We start from the raw sequence: 19,126 nt of genomic DNA on the forward strand, positions 1-19,126 counted from the left end.
TCAAGTTCCTTATATTCAACTTGATGTATTTGATCTGTCCTATGTATTACTTCTTTCCCTGCCATGCCGGTATTTTCTGCATTATATTGTAAATGCTTTCTGTCTTTATCTGTTTTTAAGTCCATTATTCTAATTTGTATTATATCCGTATCCCATGTATTAGCTCACCTTGTTGTGAACCGCCTACAACTTTTTCAGTATGGCGGTATACAAGAATAAGTTTCAAGTTTATTCATAGCTTGATATACCAACCGTCACATGTATCTGGGCGGTTTACAATATCACAAATTAAAAATTTTAATATGAATCGATAAAATAAAATAATATGGGGAAAACCTAAAACTATGACAATTGAGACTGATTGGAAACGAGAGGATTTGGGGGGATAGGAAAGTAATTCATTACAATAATAAATAAAAATAAAAGGAGGGATAGAGGAGAGGGAGGAAACATAAGGAAAGCAGGGATATTGCTTCGTGAAAGCGTTTTGTTGTTATTATTATTATTAATCCAGCACCCAGCCTCCAACAATGGTCAGTCCTGGTCACTAGTAAGTACCTTGCAGATCCTAGAGCAGACAATGTTCATGCTCGAGGGCTGGAGATACTGGGAAGCAGCAAAACTGGAGCCAGTGGCGTAGTTAGGGGAAGGGTGGTCCACCCCGGGCGCTGTCTTGGTGAGGGTGCAGGCCCCCCACTCCTTCCCCGCAGCCCTCTGCTGCGTGTATGCCCATTATCTAGGAAGTGACGGCAGAGGAAGAGCCGACACTGACACGACAGCCGCTTGGGGGAGACACCTGTGCCTCTCCACCCCTTGCGTCAGAAGGGAGCCAAGACTGTATGCGGGGTGGAGGGGGCAGGGAGGTGCTCAAGCAGCAGGGAAGTGGGGGGCGCACAATGCAGCGATACCCCCAGGCGCCAACTTCCTCACTAGTTGCTACACCACTGCATATAAGTACCTAGCTTACAAGTGTTCTCTAAATTGAGAAACCAAACGACAGCTTTATAGCAGAGTGTGGGAAGAGTATGACATTTAAACCTAAGTAGTGCCAATGAATTCCATTACAGACGACACTGCTTTTCCTCCAGCCTCCTTAGTGGCAATTCTTGATTGGGGTCTGTGAGAAATTCCTGGCTGGGTTTTCCAGGAACCATGCACAGTCACCCAATCAGCTCACACAAACCACTTTAGAAGGTGCAACCATATGTTTTATTGAGACTTCTACCTGAGCCATTTCCCTCATAGGCTCAGGCAAGGCAGAGATATACTTTTAACTTTCATATCTCGTGGTTACTGCAGTTAGCCATACCATGTTCAGTCCAGTAACCTCAGCTATTGGTCAATTTCCCCAGTTCTCTCAGGTTTAAAGCACCAGAAGTCTGGTTCCTCCTTCGCTTGTTAAATAGTCCAAACAGAACATTTAGAAGAAAGAAACCCCTTTTCTCCAACAACAGTCTCAACTGGCTTCAGCCTAGCTGCCACACCCCAAACACAGGACAGTCACTTTTAAACCAGCAGAAACATAGAAACATGACGCCAGATAAAGGCCAAATGGCCCATCCAGTCTGCCCAGCCACAGTAACCATTATCTCTTTCTCTCTCCGAGAGATCCCACGTGCCTATCCCAGGCCCTCATGAATTTAGACACAGTCTCTGTTTCCACCACTTCTTCCAGGAGACCGTTCCATGCATCTACCACCCTTTCTGTAAAGAAGTATTTCCTCGGATTACTCCAGAGCCTATCACCTCTTAACTTCATCCTATGCCCTCTCATTGCAGAGCATTCCTTTCAAATGAAAGAGACTCGACTCATGCGCATTTATGCCACGTAGGTATTTAAACGTCTCTCAGAAAATATCATAAATAGTAACAAAAACAAATAATCCAAAATGCAAAAAAATTACTAGCCACTGGTGGGATAGCCACAGGGGATCCACATTAATGATCAAAAAGTGAAGAAAAAGCCTCAAATATACATACAAACGGCAGCAACCCGCCTGGATTTCAAGCTGCAGCTTTACTTGTCATAGGCATTAAAACCCCCCATGAATTAAATGTACATCTCACATTGAGCCAAAGCCCACCACTGTACATAGGGTATGCAAATATGTAATCTATCATTGAAAACTGGGGAGATCCCGGAGGACTGGAAAATAGCAAATGTCACGCCTATCTTTAAGAAAGGATCAAGAGGAGACCCGGGAAACTACAGGCCGGTGAGCTTGACTTCGGTTCCGGGTAAGATGATGGAAGCACTTATTAAGGACAGCATCTGCGAGCACATGGAAAAAAATGGGCAGCTGAGGGAGAGCCAACATTGCTTCTGCAAGGGAAGGTCTTGCCTCACAAACTTACTACATTTCTTTGAGGGAATAAACAGCCAGATAGACAAAGGGGAACCCATAGACATAATTTACCTCGACTTCCAAAAAGCTTTCGACAAGGTACCCCACGAACGGCTGCTTAGGAAGCTAAGGAACCACGGAGTGGAGGGGGATGTATACCGATGGATTAAACACTGGTTGGCGGGCAGAAAACAGAGGGTTGGAGTGAAGGGCCAATACTCAGACTGGCAACGGGTCACGAGCGGAGTTCCGCAGGGGTCAGTGTTGGGACCGCTCCTGTTCAATATATTTATAGACGATCTGGAGACAGGGACGAAATGTGAGGTTATCAAATTTGCAGATGACACCAAACTCTGCAGCAGGGTTAGAACTACGGAAGACTGTGAAAACCTGCAAAGGGACCTAACGAAGCTGGAAGAGTGGGCCAAAAAGTGGCAGATGCGTTTTAATAAAGAGAAATGCAAGGTCATGCATGTTGGGAAAAAGAACCCGATGTTCAGCTATACAATGGGGGGAACATTGCTAGATGTGAGTACCCTTGAAAGAGACCTGGGTGTGCTGGTGGATACAACAATGAAAGCATCAGCACAATGCGCGACAGCCTCAAAGAAAGCAAACAAAATGCTGGGTATCATCAAGAAGGGTATCACGACCAGGACAAAGGAAGTCATCATGCCACTGTACCGTGCAATGGTGCGCCCGCATTTGGAGTACTGTGTCCAGTATTGGTCGCCGTACCTCAAGAAGGACATAGCATTGCTTGAGGGGGTCCAGAGAAGAGCGACGAAAATGGTAAGAGGTATGGAAAACCTTTCATATGCCGACAGGCTAGAACAGCTGGGGCTGTTCTCCCTGGAAAAGAGGAGACTTAGAGGAGACATGATACAAACTTTCAAGATCCTGAAAGGCATAGATAAGGTAGACAGGGACAGATTCTTCAGACTGTGGGGAACAACAAGTACAAGGGGGCACTCAGAGAAACTGAAAGGGGATAGGTTTAGAACCAATGCCAGGAAGTTCTTCTTCACCCAGAGAGTGGTGGACACATGGAACACACTCCCGGAGGTTGTGGTGGGGCAGAAGACACTACAGGGATTCAAAGAAGGTTTGGATAAATTCTTGAAGGAAAAGGGGATTGAGGGATACAGATAGAAGTAAGGATAGGTTTTTTTAGGGCAGGGAACACTTGACAGGTCATGAACCTGATGGGCCGCCGCGGGTGCGGACCGCTGGGTGCGATGGACCTCTGGTCTGATCCCGGTGGAGGCAACTTCTTATGTTCTTATGTTTATGTTCTTATATCTCCCCCCTCTCCTGCCTTTCCTCTAAAGTATACCAATTGAGATCTTTGTCCCAGCACGCCTTATTACAAAGACCACATATGATTTTAGTAGCCTTCCTCTGGACCGACTCCACCTTTTTATATCTTTCTGAAGGTGTGGCCTCCAGAATTGTACACAATATTGTAAATGAGGTCTCACCAGAGTCTTATACAGGGATATCAATACCTCCTTTTTCCTACTAGTCATACCTCTTCCTATGTACCCTAGCATCCTTCTAGTTTTTCACCGTCACCTTTTCAACCTGTTTGGCCACCTTAAGATCACCTACAATCACACCTAAGTCCCACTCTTCTGTCGTGCACTTAAGTTCTTCACCCCCTAAACTGTATGGTTCCTTCAGGGGAGGGCTTCAATGGCTGGGAGGGTTTGGATGGGCTGGAGTAAGTCTTAACAGAGATTTCGGCAGTTGGAACCCAAGCACAGTACCGGGTAAAGCTTTGGATTCTTGCCCAGAAATAGCTAAGAAGAAAAAAAATAAAAAAAATTTAAATTGAATCAGGTTGGGCAGACTGGATGACCATTCGGGTCTTTATCTGCAATCATCTACTATGTTACTATTTTACTATGTTACAGTTTACAGAGGTTTTGGATTAGTGTTTTCCTATATGGGTTCTCAGCTAGTTTTCTCACTCCAGTCCTCCCCAGGGCTTGAATGCAGCCATGGCTAGGGAAGGTTTCTCTCTTCGGGATCCTCTCACTCTGGGACCTTCCCAAATCATTCTCCTCTGGGGCAGATAAAACACCTCTCTGTTGAGTCCCACCCCCTGACTCAGCAAGGTTACCTTGTTAAGGTAAAGCTGTAAAGCCCAGTGCTGACTGGGACATGTAGTCCACTCAGTCTTGGGCTAGCAGCCCCTGCTGTATGGAGGTGGAATGGTAGCATTAGTGGAAGATAACCCATTACTCTTATGCAGGGTCACAGACCACATCTGCTTCTGGAACCTATGGCCTAGATTCTATTGTTAAGAATTTAGATTGGCGTGCCTAGTCAACCTAGGCACCTAACTTAATTACTTAAAAAGCGTAATTAATGTTGATGACAAGCAATTAGCACCTCACAACTGGCTTAAAGTAGGTGTGGTTAGGGAGCAGATTGTGGATGTTTTGGAATATAGGAGTTTGTTTCAGAGTAAGGCGCTGGTACTTAAGCCAAGAAAACCCTGGCATAAATAGGGAGTGCCTAAAGTTAAGCATCGCTAGGCGCGATTCTCTATAAACAGCGCCTATCTTAAGATTGATATGCACTAGGCACCACATTCCTCGACGCCTATATTTTAGGTGTCATTTATAGAAAAGGGTTGCATATGTCAACCTGGTCAATGGATTCTACTCTTGTGCAGTGATTGAGACCCTCACCTTCACAGAAAAGATAAATGCTGCTGATCAAACATGGTTTTACAGACAAATTGATGCTTTACTATGGAAAACTTGATGAAAACAAGTATGGGCTACATTGCCCTGGCTCAGGATAACAGCTGAAGAAATCAGATTCCAGTAGCGTCCATGACGGGGCTACAAGTTTTGCAATCGTGTTTGGAGCTTTGCGAGTTAGTCACAAGAGAAATGTTTTATTCCATTGTATATCAGTTGAATAACCAAAAGTGGACTTTTATGTCTTTTCACATTCCCTAATGTAGATGTGTATTTTCTGTCCTTCTCCCTCCCCACTCCCCCCATGGAATTGATGTAATAAGCAATGGTTTACTTTGGGTTTAGTCCATAAGTTTGATGTACTAATACATCTCCCAATGCGGATAATGTTTTTAGCATACAAAAAAATCCATATGAATCCCTTTGCACCCCTTCCCCTCTCTCCCCCTATTTTTTCTTCCTCGCCCTCTTTCAACCTCCTCATCCTATAATCTTTTTCTTTCTCTCCCATTTTGTTGCTTCACGTCTGTGCTTTTCTTTTTTGCAAAACATTATGAAGCAGCATAGCATGAATGGCAGCAGATCAAATAGTGCTGATAAGTAAAGGAAGTAAACACAATAGGCATGGTCATAAGAACATAAGAATTGCCGCTGCCGGGTCAAACCAGTGGTCCATCGTGCCCAGCAGTCTGCTCATGTGGCGACTCTTAGGTCAAAGACCAGTGCCCTATTTGAGTTTAGCCTTACCTGCGTATGTTCTGTTCCAGTAAGAACTTATCTAACCTTTTCTTGAATCTCTGGAGGGTGTTTTCCCCTATAACAGCCTCCAGAAGAGCGTTCCAGATTTCTACCACTCTCTGGGTGAAGAAGAAATTCCTTACGTTTGTACGGAATCTATCCCCTTTCAACTTTAGAGGAGTGCCCTCTCGTTCTCCCTACTTTGGAGAGGGTGAACAGTCTGTCTTTATCTACTTTGTCTTGAATCCCTGGAGGGTGTTTTCCCCTATAACAGCCTCCAGAAGAGCATTCCAGATTTCTACCACTCTCTGGGTGAAGAAGAACTTCCTTACGTTTGTACGGAATCTATCCCCTTTCAACTTTAGAGGAGTGCCCTCTCGTTCTCTCTACCTTGGAGAGGGTGAACAATCTCTCTTTCTCTACTAAGTCTATTCCCTTCATTATCTTGAATGTTTCGATCATGTCCCCTCTCGGTCTCCTCTGTTCAAGGGAGAAGAGGCCCAGTTTCTCTAGCTAATGAGCTGCAAATGCCAATTATTTCCAGTGCAGCAAAGTATACTAAATTTTAGCACTGCTTAATTTCTCCCTAGTATTAATAAATTAGCCATTAATTAATTTGGAAGACTGATCCTCTCTACTATTTACCTTTTTGTCTCATTTACCGTACTTTAGCATCTCTCCACAGTTCAACTTCTGCATTGACTTCCTCTACTCGGTGTACTTGTTTCAACCAAAACTGACATGGCTACTATTATCACAAGAGGTTTTACTACAAAAATCCCCCAACCTCAATATGATCAAAGACCTGTTGCCTTAAATCCAAGACAAAGAGGCCTGAGGCTAGACACGATGTTCCTGCTCAATCAAAGCAACAGCCTTCTGTCTGACTGTGATAAGCCTCCAGTTCTTGAAGAATATATATCCTATCCTGTCTGTGAGGTGTTGGGTTCAATTTTTACTTCTGGTCTAGCAGATCAGATCAGATACACGAGTCCTTTCTATCAAAGTTGGATACAATCTAAGATTCATCAGCCATCCCCTAGTTAGCGTCTCTCAAACTTTTTTTTAGCTCTGGCACACTAAACATAGCAAATGTTTTCACGACACATTATAACTGAAATTATAAAATTTCAAAACCAACAAAAAAATAAATTTGAGAGTTATTTAGTTAAAGTTCATTAAGCTATGAGTGGGCAATTGTAACAACGGTGAAACTAAAGTAGATAGAATAGAATTGCTAATCAATGAGATGAATGTACTTGTTTTTGAGTGCAAATTAACTCAAAAGGCGGCTCGATAGTTGACAAGCAAACACGCTCGACAGTTGACATGCTCTTTTTTTCGATTTAATTTCTGTCAGCTAAAAATCCATGTTTGCAAATATAAGAAGATCCAAACGGTAACAACGCCTCGATTGCTTTGTTGCTCAAGTTAGGATAAAATTATTTGCCATTAGTTTTCAAGGACCAATCACTTCAAAGAATGAAGCTTGTCTGAGCAATTGTATCTTCATGCACTCAGACGCTCATAACTTTGACAGATTCTTGTGTACATGTCATCTCTTCTAGTGTATACTTATGAAGGGAATTTTTAAAAATAAAGTAAAAATCTGGAATCGTTCATGGCACACCTGGAATCACTTTGGGGCAATCACTGTGCCGTGGCACACAGTTTGAGAGACGCTGCCATAGATTTATCTTTATCATGGACCCAAGTGCCCTCAGACTATTTCAGTGTCTTCTAAGAAGTCTACTTGTTCCTTCATGCCAAAGTCAAAGAACCTGTTTCACCACAGGAGAGGAATTAAGGTTACTACTCATTGTACTTCCTCTTCTGAAAAAGCACCTTGCTCTAGATCTCAGAGACTCCAACTGTTAACGTCCTCAAGAAAGAGCTCGGAATGATAACTATCCCCTCCCCCCCACCCATCCTTCCTCTGCTCTGGATTTCAAGGACGCATATACACGTATTCCAATACATGCATGTTACAAACAGTACTTCAGGTTCACCCTACAGTACAATCCAATCATTTCTAGTACAAAGTTCTCCTTTTTGACCTGTCGTCGACCCCCAGACTATTTTTAAAATGCCTCTTGGTGATGGCTGCTTACCTTCACTTTGATTAACTACATAATTTGGATGTTTCAGCTGACTTAAATGCCTGAAGTGAATCAGAATTAAAATAACATACATAATATATCCCTACTACTTTCTTATTTCCATCTAATTAACTCATCTCAATAAAAACGTTTTCTAAAAAACCAAGCCTTCAAAGATTTCCCTTAAATTTTTCATAAAAGTATATTTGACGGAGCTCGAAAAGCGACTTGTTCCACATTTTAGGTCCTTGTAGAATGCAATTTGACCTTTCTTGTGAAGCTGCCCTAAAATGCCTATTTGGATTATATTTCTTCAACAGATAAAATAAAGTAAAGGACGCTCAAACTGTACAGCATTATATAAGACAGCAATTTAAAAAAAATATGCTGCTCAATAGGTAGCCAATGTAATTCTGCCAAGAGAGGCATAACATAAGAACATAAGAATAGCCATACTGGGTCAAGCCCAGTAGCCCGTTCTCACAGTGGCCAATCCAGGTCACTAGTACCTGGCCAAAACCCAAGGAGTAGCAACATTCCATGCTACCGAGCTTTCTCAATAACAGACTATGGACTTTTCCTCCAGGAACTTGTCCAAACCTTTCTTAAAACCTGCTATGCTATCCGCTCTTACGACATCCTCTGGCAACGTGTTCCAGAGCTTAACTATTCTGAGTGAAAAAAAATTTCCTCCTATTGGTTTTAAAAGCATTTCCGTGTAACTTCATCGAATGTCCCGTAGTCTTTGTAATTTTTGACGCAGCGAAAAATTGATCCACTTGTATTCCATGCTACCGATCCAGGGCAAGTAGTGGCTTCCCCCGTGTCTTTCTCAATAACAGACTATGGACTTTTCCTCCAGGAACTTGTCCAAACCTTTCTTAAAACCAGCTACGCTATCCGCTCTTACCACATCCTCTGGCAACGTGTTGCAGAGCTTAACTATTCTCTGGGCGAAAAAATATTTCCTCCTATTGTTTTGTTTTGTTTTTTCCAAATTCTTTATTTTTCCATCTTACATCAAGTACACAAGATTACATCATTAAAAACTTGTACATATTATTTGAATTTCTTTCTTTATCATCTTAAATACATAAATTTATTCCCTGCCCATACCCCCTCTTTTACTGAGGTGCGAAAACCAATTAGCATGTGTGCTAAACGCTAATACATCCATAGACTAACATGCATGCATTAACGTTTAGTGCGTTCTAATCGGTTAGCGCACCTTAAGAGAGGACCATAATCAGGCTGCCATGTTCTCTTCCAACTGTACACATCTCCCTTGTTATTCGCGGGGTATAAAGGCAGAGCCAGACCGCGAATAGGGAAATACCACGAATATCCACCTCTGACGCACTCTCACCTCCCTCCTTCCCCCCGGCATCCCGGCCTTACCTGGTGGTCTAGCGGGCTTTCGGGGCAGGAGCGATCTTCCTACGCTCCTGCCCCGTACGGATCGCCAATAGGAAATGGCTGCGGTGAGTTGCCGTAGCCTCTAGAGACAATGACGGGGACTCCCCACAGCCATTTCCTATTGGCGATCTACACGGGGCAGGAGCGTAGGAAGATCGCTCCTGCCCCGAAAGCCCGCTAGACTACCAGGTAAGGCCGGGATGCCGGGGGGAAGGCAAAAATATGGGTTTGTTTTCCCCCCCCTTCAAAAAAATCACGATTTTGTGAAATCGCGAGTGCGGAAACCGCGAATGGGGAGGGGGAAGTGTAGTCCTATTACTTGGGACTTTATTAGGCCACAGTACAAACCTTAAAGTAAATCAACCCTAAGGCCCTCATTTACTAAGGGGCGCTAAGCGTTTTAGCACGCGTTTAGCGTGCACTAAATCAACACATGCGCTAACCGCTAACGCGGCCATAGGATAACATGCATGTGTTAGGATTTAGCGCGTGCGTAGCGCGCAATAGCGCACCTTAGTAAAAGAAGGGGTATATCTAGCCAACGTCACTTAATTTATTGACGCCGTCTTGGACTGAATTCAGATGCTTATGGCTTTTGTTTGCGCGATACAGTCAGTGCCCAGGGTCACAGCCAGAGCACACTTACAGATGGTCCAAGTTGTTTCCTTAGCCCATCTAAAAATGAGATGCAAGTAATGGAACTCAGTTTCCAATGGGATCATCACTCTTTCATCAATAGTTTTCCCATCCTCTCTGCTGTACCTCGTATTATGGCGATGGACACACAAAGCCATTCCGACAGTTGGTATTCCCTTTGCACCATGGCAACATTAGTTAGTCCCAGCTATAGATGCTTCAAATCAAGGGTGAGGAGCCCATCTCAATAAATCATCGTTTTCAAGGGATGCGGTCAAAGTACTAAACAACTCTTCATATCAACCACTTGGAACTCGTAGCAATTCTTGAAGCTCTCTTTTTTCCAGAAGTTTCACTGTATTCATTCAGACAGACAATCAAGTAGCAACAAGCTTGTAAAAACAAGTTGAATTTGAAGTCTCTTTTCTTCATTTATGGTGATCATAAATGGGTGATTTTTTACAAATTCACGTTTCATGCTTCCTCAAAAAAACACGAGGACCCAGGTTCTCCGCAAATTTGTGGGTAGCAGCCAGAATCAGGGACTATGCCATAATTGGTCACATCCAGATACAGACTACCTACGAGGGCTGCTGGAATGTTCTCGGCCCAACCAACAAAGTTGGGACACTCTCCATCCAGGGCTGTCCACTTAATCTAGTGATTTTCCACTTTTTCATTCTGTTGGAAAAATACGGAGGGAAAAACGTGGAAAATTACTGGACTAAGTGCATAGCCCTCGATGGAGACTACCCCAACTTTGTTGGTTGGACTGAGAACTTTTCAGCAGACCCTCACACATATTCGGTCCATAGAATCAGTTAGTTGACAAACTCAGCAGAGTGCTTCAGACCCATGAACGGTCCTTGAATGCAACTATTATGTGGGCCCAACTGAATATCAGCTGGGACCAACATACCTTTTAAAGTTTCCCAACCTCTCTGATCCCTCTCTTACCTCCCCCCCCCCAAATAGCCTTGGTAGGGTAAGAAGGGGATCTTAGGGGCTGGGAACCCCCATAGCTAAGCACTTGACTTTAGGACAGCTTTTAAGCTATTGGTAGTTGGTAGCCCTATTGGTATTGGAATATTGGTAGTTGGTAGCCCTGAGCGATTTAAGCAGGCAGGAGCATCTCCTGCTTAAATCGCTGTGAACATCAACCCATCTGTGTTCAATGAGCCTTTTTCAAAATGCTATAACAGTTTTTCATGTATAGACCTAAACATCTGTTTTCTGATCTAGATGTCCTATACAAAATCAGGCTGCATGTCAAGATATCCCAGATGTTACAAAGTCATGTCTTCAAAACATATTGGTATGCTAATGCAAAACGCATGGCTAGAATATGTTTGCAAGCTTTTAAATGGTATCAAATTTCTAGTGTCATTACCTGATCACGATAGAAACATAGAAACATAGAAAAAGATGGCAGAAAAGGGCTATAGCCCACCAAGTCTGCCCATTCCAAATACCCGCCCCCCTGATTTTACTCCCTTAGGGATCCCATGTGAATATCCCATTTTCTCTTAAAGTCTGACACGCTGTTGGCCTCAATCACCTGCAGTGGGAGTTTGTTCCAATGATCTACTACTCTTTCAGTGAAGAAGTATTTTCTGTAGTCGCTATGGAACTTCCCTCCCCTGATTTTCAGCGAATGTCCCCTGGTGGTCGAGGGTCCCTTGAGGTAGAAGATATCTTCTTCTGACTCGATACGACCCGTGATGTACTTAAACGTTTCAATCATGTCTCCCCTCTCTCTTCGTTCCTCAAGTGAGTACAGCCGTAGTTTATTCAGTCTTTCTTCATACATGAGATCCTTGAGCCCCAAGACCATTCTAGTGGCCATACGTTGAACTGACTCGATTCTCAGCACATCTTTCCGGTAGTGTGGTCTCCAGAATTGAACACAGTATTCCAAATGAGGCCTCACCATGGACCTGTATAGCGGCATCATGACTTCAGGTCTCCTGCTGACAAAACCTCTACGGATGCAACCCATCATTTGCCTTGCCCTGGAGGAAGCCTTCTCCACTTGATTTGCAACCTTCATGTCATCACTAATGATCACCCCTAGATCACGTTCCGTCATGGTCCTGGCCAAGGTCTCACCATTTAGTATGTGAGTTCTGTGCGGGTTTCTCTTTCCCAGGTGCATTACCTTACACTTTTTAGCATTGAAGCCTAGCTGCCATGTTGCTGACCACCGTTCCAGCAGCAGTAGATCCTGTGTCATATTATCTGGCAAGGTGTTTTTACCTACTATGTTGCAAAGTTTGGCAGCGGCGGCGAACAGTGATACCCTTCCTCTAAGTCCTTGGGTCATATCTCTTATGAATAAGTTGAATAGAATCGGGCCCAAGACCGACCCTTGCGGAACTCCACTGATCACGCCTGACATTTTGGATGGGGTACCGTTTACCACCATCCTCTGAAGTCTACCACTCTGAGGACTTGTCCTCAGATTTATTATTAATAAAGGTTGAACAGAACAAAATTTCAAAATTGAGGTGTAGAGTTTGCCTTGATTGTATTGGGGTGTAATCAAGCCGACACAAATTCATGTTTCACACACACCAGGCAATTCCCCTTTTTGACGCTCTCCCAAAACACATTCGTTCTTAACAGCCTGGTGTGGGCGAAACATGAATTTGTGAGATCCTGTTTCCATCAAAAACACTTTGCCGTCCTTGTACAATGCATCATCCTCTCCAGATTAGACTATTGCAACTCTATCTACTTAAGCCTAACTAAGAAAAGCCTCCATAGACTCCAGCAGATTCAGAATGCCGCGGCTAAGCTTATTTTTGAAAAAAATAAATTTGACCTTGTCTCACCACTCCTGTCCAAGCTTCACGGGCTTCCAGTAATCTCCAGGGTCCACTTCAAATGTGCCTGCCTAACTTTCAAGATCCTACACAGCATCCTTCCTCCCGTTATTCCACTATCTTGGAATTCCTCAAATCCTAATTCCACCAGATCCTCCCTAAAATTAAAACTATCCTTCCCTTCTATAAAAGGTATATCCCATGCTGGAAAACTAGGGACATCCCTCCCCTTTAGAATCACTGAGCTCTGGAACAACCTTACATCCCAACTATGAAATTCGAACTCCCTCCACTCTTCCGTAAACATCTGAAAACTTGGCTTTTCTCAAAAATGTAACACTTCCCCCCTCTCTGGCACCCTAAAACCCTCTATTTCTTTTTTACACTTAATCCAATAACCCTCCATTGGAGTTCCTTTCTATCTCAGCCCTGTAAACCGTGCCGAGCTCCACGATTGCGGAGAAGGTGCGGTATACAAACCTAAGGTTTAGTTTAGTTTAGTGTTGGCTTGATTACCCCCAGTACAATCAAGGTAAGTGTTTGGCTCTCCTTAATGTGCTAAATAAGACTGAAGGGCAATTTCTATGAGAAGCGCCCAAAAGTTAGGTGCCTAATTAGGCCCTGTTCAGTGCGATTCAAGTAAAATTGGAGGGCAAATTCTATTTTGGAGGCGCCCAAGAAATAGGCCAGCTCTAGGCACAACTAAAAGTTAGGTGCCAATGTGAGCACTTAAGCACGCTTAAGAGCAGCGCCTAACATGTAACAACTTAAGCACACTTAAGAGCAGCGCCTAACATGTAACAACTTAAGCACGCTTAAGAGCAGCGCCTAACATGTAACAACTTAAGCACGCTTAAGAGCAGCGCCTAACATGTAACAACTTAAGCACGCTTAAGAGCAGCGCCTAACATGTAACAACTTAAGCACGCTTAAGAGCAGAGCCTAACATGTAACAACTTAAGCACGCTTAAGAGCAGCGCCAAACATGTAACAACGCCCACGCCTAACATGCATAACGCCTATGTTTTTGAAGGCCGCCTACATTTTAGGAGGCATCTGGTTACAGAATTGCACTTTCTTGATAGGCGCCTATGTTTCAATCAGTGCTGATTAAAAAGCTTAATCGAGCTTATTCTTCAATTTAGATAGTTGCCTATCTAGTTGGGCGCCTCTGAAATAGTTACTTAACTTTAGGCGCTGGTTACAGAATTGGGCCCGAGTCATTAATTATAATTTGGAGGATACAAATGCAAAATTATATTATCACTAAATGATTACACTTCTCCCTCATTATTCGCAGGGGATAGGGGAAGAGCCGGACTGCGAATGGTGAAAAACCGCTAATATCCGGCTCTGACCCACCCCCGCCTCCCTTCCGCCTTCCCCTGGCACCCCGGCCTTACCTGGTGGTCTAGCTGGTTTTTGGGGCAGGAGCGATCTTCTCGAGAGACTACGGGAACTCCCCACAGCCATTTCCTAATGGCTATCTGCACGGGGCAGGAGTGTAGGAAGATCGCTCCTGCCCCGAAAACCAGTGAGACCACCAGGTAAGGCCAGGATGCCGGGGGGGGGGGGGGGAGACAAAAATATGGGAGGGGGTTTCCCTCCTCCCCCCCCAAAAAAATCGCGATTATGTGAAATCGCAAGTAGGGAAACCGTGAATGGGGAGGGAGAAGTGTATTAGGAAATTGGATAAGCAACAAAAAAAAAAATAAGAGTGATGTGAATTTGAGTATGGGACTGATGAAGAATTTCTGGTGAAGCCGCAAATTCATTGCTTTCATCTCACCTCTGATGGTCCTTTAAATATGAATAAGGAATGATCGAAGTGTGTCTAGGTTTTGTACGCAATATTGCATAGAGTACACATCCTTTCCGTTATGTACGGTGCATTATTACCAACAGCGTATAAACATTAAATCCGAAAATGGCAAAATTCGGCCATTTTGGGGCCACGACAAAAAGTGGCATTATAACACAGAAAAGACCTGCATAAGGGGACTCCAAGGCCATTTTTTGCCACAGTTTAGTAAACTGGCATCCGATAGGATAGTATCCAACACACAACTAGTATTTACGCATGCATGGTATCCACTTACCCACGTAAGTTCTAGCATTCTATAAATTTGAGTGCATAGATAGGACTTCAATTTAATCACCAAATTATGAAATGAGGGGGTGAGTGTATTACTCTATGGCGGGGGTGTCAAAATCCCTCCTCGAGGGCCGCAATCCAATCGGGTTTTCAGGATTTCTCCAATGAATATGAGATCTATGTGCATGCATTGCTTTTAATGCATATTCATTGGGGAAATCCTGAAAACCCAACTGGATTGCGGCCCTCGAGGACTGGAGCTGCCCACCCCTGCTCTAGATCCAACCAATATGAAGAACCTAGATCAGGGGTCCCAAAAGTCCCTCCTTGAGGGCCGAATCCAGTCGGGTTTTCGGGATTTCCCCAATGAATATGCATGAGATCTATGTGCATGCGCTGCTTTCAATGCAATTCATTGGGGAAATCCTGAAAACCCGACTGGATTCCAGCCCTCGAGGAGGAACTTTGGAATAGCTGGTCTAGAGTTTGGCAACTAAAATTTAATGCTAAAAAAAATCATACATTTAGGCCAGGGGTGGGCGACTCCGGTCCTCGAGGGCCGCAATCTAGTCGGGTTTTCAGGATTTCCCCAATGAATATGCATTGAAAGCAGTGCATGCACATAGATCTCATGCATATTCATTGGGGAAATCCTGAAAACCCGACTGGATTTGGCCCTCAAGGAGGGACTTTGGGGACCCCTGATATTGGTTAGATCTAGAGCAGGGGTGGGCAACTCCAGTCCTTGAGGGCTGGAATCCAGTCGGATTTTCAGGATTTCCCCAATGAATACGCATTGAAAGCAGTGCATGCACATAGATCTCATGCATATTCATTGGGGAAATCCTGAAAACCCGACTGGATTTGGCCCTCAAGGAGGGACTTTGGGGACCCCTGATATTGGTTAGATCTAGAGCAGGGGTGGGCAACTCCAGTCCTTGAGGGCTGGAATCCAGTCGGGTTTTCAGGATTTCCCCAATGAATATGCATTGAAAGCAGTGCATGCACATAGATCTCATGCATATTCATTGGGGAAATCCTGAAAACCCGACTGGATTGTGGCCCTCAAGTAGGGACTTTGAGACGCCTGATCTAGAATGTTCTTCACCTGCTCTAGATATTCTTAATGCTCCAAGTATTACTAGGCAGAGCCACTCATTCTAGGGCTGCGGACTCCTGTGGCTTCTGCAAAGTCATCTATGAAGCACCACAAATGACCGCAGAGTTGCCATGCTCTGCCCTGTAACTAATAAAGAGCCAGACTCCACTGTAATACAGATGCTGAGCACAACAGGCTGGATTTACTCCCTCTTCCTCAAAACCGCAGTAGCGGTTCTTAGTGAAGAGAGCGCGCAAAGAGCCACGCCAAATGGCCCGCACCGCTCCCAACGCTCATAAAATTTCTATGAGCATCAGGAGCAGCGCGGGCCATTCAGCGCAGCTCTCTGTGCTAAAAACCGCTAGCGCGGTTTCGTGGAAGAGGGGGGGGGGGTTGGTAAATGGCATCCAAAATTCCACCGTGGAAAAAGTTGGCGCTGAGAACAATTTTATAATTTACCTGTTATAGACTCATGCTTAGAATTCCTATGAGGGTCGGAGCAGTTACCGCTGCCGCCGGCGTTAAAACCCACGTTATGCGTTCGTAAAAGAGGGGGAAGTTAAGACGATTTATGTTCCTCACAAATTACCACGTAACCTCCATGTGATAATATACAATACTTTGGAATACTTTGCTTTCAAAAGAATTTGAACATTTTTGTACACTTATGGCCAAATTTAAGTTCTGAGCAAGTGCTTGCAAGTGGTGTCAGGTCAAAAGCGCGCCGGGACAAAGGCGCGCCCAGACAATTGAGCGCAGCGCGGAGGCGCGCGCCGCTCCAAATTACTGTTTTTAGGGCTCCGACCGGGGGGCGTGGGGGGAACCCCCATCCACTTTACTTAATAGAGATCGCGCCACGTTGTGGGGGCGTTGTGGGGGGTTTGGGGGGTTGTAACCCCCCACATTTTACTGAAAACTTCAAATTTTCCCTGTTTTTAGGGAAAAAGTTAAGTTTACAGTAAAATGTGGAGGGTTACAACCTCCAAACCCCCCATAACGCCGGCGCGATGTCTATTAAGTAAAGTGGGGGGGGGGTTCCCCAACAAAATTCCTCGTTGGAGCCCCTAAAAACAGTAATTTTGTGCGGCGCGCGCCTCCGCGCTGCACTCAATTGTCCAGGCGCGCCGTTGTCTATGAACCCTCTGTACAGTTCTAAAACACTCTTTACTAAATGATTTAATTTCATATAGATTCTGGAAGGATTAAAAGGCCCAAGCGAAGGAAAAAATAGATGAGCATAATTTGAAGGGGGCGTTTCAACCAATTTTAAATTTGGCCAATGGGAAGGTGGCAGCATTTTTCTGCAGAGTATAGATTTGTACAAATTTCGAGGGGGTGGGTGGGGGGTACCCGTCCGGAAGTTGCAGAAAATGACATTGCAGCTTTCCCCCCTAAAAAAAAGCAATGCTTTCTTCAAACTTCAAAGGGCTCCTTTTACTAAGGCGAGCTTGCTTTTTTTAAGCGCGTGATCAGTGCTGCGCCGGCGAGACGCCAACGCCTCCATAGAGCTTGCGTTAGTATTTTCGTCTGTCGTGCAGTTTTGCGTGCGCTAAAAAAAACAAACGCTAGCGCACCCTTTGTAAAAAGGAGCCCAAAGGGACTTGCAGGGCGTTAGTGCTCTTTTCCCCGACAGAGGATCTTCCAATAAGAGATATAAAACCCCAAAATAAAATTTACTGGACACCATTAGCTAGATTGTGAGCCTTCGGGACAAGCTAGGGAAATCCAAAGTACCATTTTCATTTATTTTATTTTAAAGTATCTTTAATCTAGCTTCATTGTAAACCGCTTTGAACCTCGCGGTATAGCGGTATATAAGAAATCAAATCAAGTCAAACCATAAGGCAAAAATGACAACAGAAATTCCATGCAGTAAACTATTCTGTCCTATTTAATATTTTACCCAGTTTGTGATACAGTGAGTGAAGAATTTTGCTTTTATATTAGTTGTTTTGCCTACTCTGGGCTACTCATTTAGGGGGGTTTTTTTGGTGAACAAATGAGCTCTCTTAAGAATTCTTGTATCATGCTAATGTAACCAAATGTATAATGTATTGGTCAATCCTAAGCGTGCGTCCAAGTTTCTTATGTTTAAATTAGGAGCTTTCATTATGTTGCTTGCAACGCATTCCTTTCGGCTAAGATACACTCTGGAAATCTAAACTTCTGCATTTGGAGAAGAGCTGAAAAGAGCCCCCCGACTGCTGGTAAACGTGTCCACAGACTGGCATGCACCCTCTCATCACCTTCGCTGACAAGAAAGAAGAGTTCCCCTTACCGCTCCAGGCACGTATGGGGTAAAGCAGCCAATCCTTTGCACATTTTGGCGTTTGGCTTTGTCTCCGCTCTCGAATGAAGTTTGACCGTGCGTGCAGGATCCACTGAGGATCGGCTCTCCTCTTTTCAGGAATATATAGAGGCTCTGTTCTGGAGCCCGGCCAGACTCTTAGCCAATCAATGCTGAAGAACAGACTGCGGGCTAGAAAAACAGACCCAAAACACCCCCCCCCCCCCCCACACACACACACAGGAGGTTTTCTTTCCTGAGCAAAGTCATACACACACATGAATACTGCCAGAATCCTTTTTTATAATAATCCTTGTGCATAAACATAGGAGCTGTTCTGTGGGTGCTGGAGCAAACCCTTCGACTGCATCCAGGGAAGGACATTTTCCACTGGATTTAGCACCCCCTCCCCCCCACAATCTTTGTGAAAAGTTGGCTTCTATCTGCATAAGTAATCTTTTTTAGTTTAAAAGTTTTATCGATTTCATACTAAAAAGAAGATACACAAATGGTAACTAAGACATGATACGATCAAGTCGCACGTATATGCATAACATAGAAAAGCCAAAAATCCTGAAACAATGCACTTCTCCCTCGATATTCGCAGGGTTTAGTGGCAGAGTCGGCCCGCGAATGTTGAAAATTCGCGAATAACTTTTTGGCCGGCTCTGACCCATCCCCGCCTTCCCCCCATCCCCCGGCATCTTGGACCTTCTACCTCTAACCCTCTGTTGTAGTTCCTTCCTATTTCTCCTACTGTAAACCGCGTCGAGCTCTACGAACATGGAGATGATGCGGTATACAAACCTAAGGATTAGATTAGATTAGATTACCTGGTGATCTAGCGGGCTTTCGGGGCAGGAGCGATCTTC

At 44.3% G+C, this 19,126-nt stretch overlaps 1 protein-coding gene across 1 annotated transcript in view; it reads right to left on the reverse strand.

Annotated features, from left to right (window-relative positions):
- The window catches only part of RGS5 (regulator of G protein signaling 5), a 72,784-nt gene extending 54,389 nt beyond the window's left edge, over positions 1–18,395 (reverse strand). The window contains exon 1 of the mRNA XM_033961860.1: positions 18,246–18,395. Coding sequence (XP_033817751.1) covers positions 18,246–18,289 — 44 coding nt within the window. The 5' untranslated portion in view covers positions 18,290–18,395. The remainder of the gene's footprint in view (positions 1–18,245) is intronic.
- Positions 18,396–19,126: the final 731 nt, after the last annotated feature.

The sequence above is a fragment of the Geotrypetes seraphini genome, chromosome 10, assembly GCF_902459505.1.
Source record: "Geotrypetes seraphini chromosome 10, aGeoSer1.1, whole genome shotgun sequence".
In the NCBI taxonomy this organism is placed as follows: domain Eukaryota; kingdom Metazoa; phylum Chordata; class Amphibia; order Gymnophiona; family Dermophiidae; genus Geotrypetes; species Geotrypetes seraphini.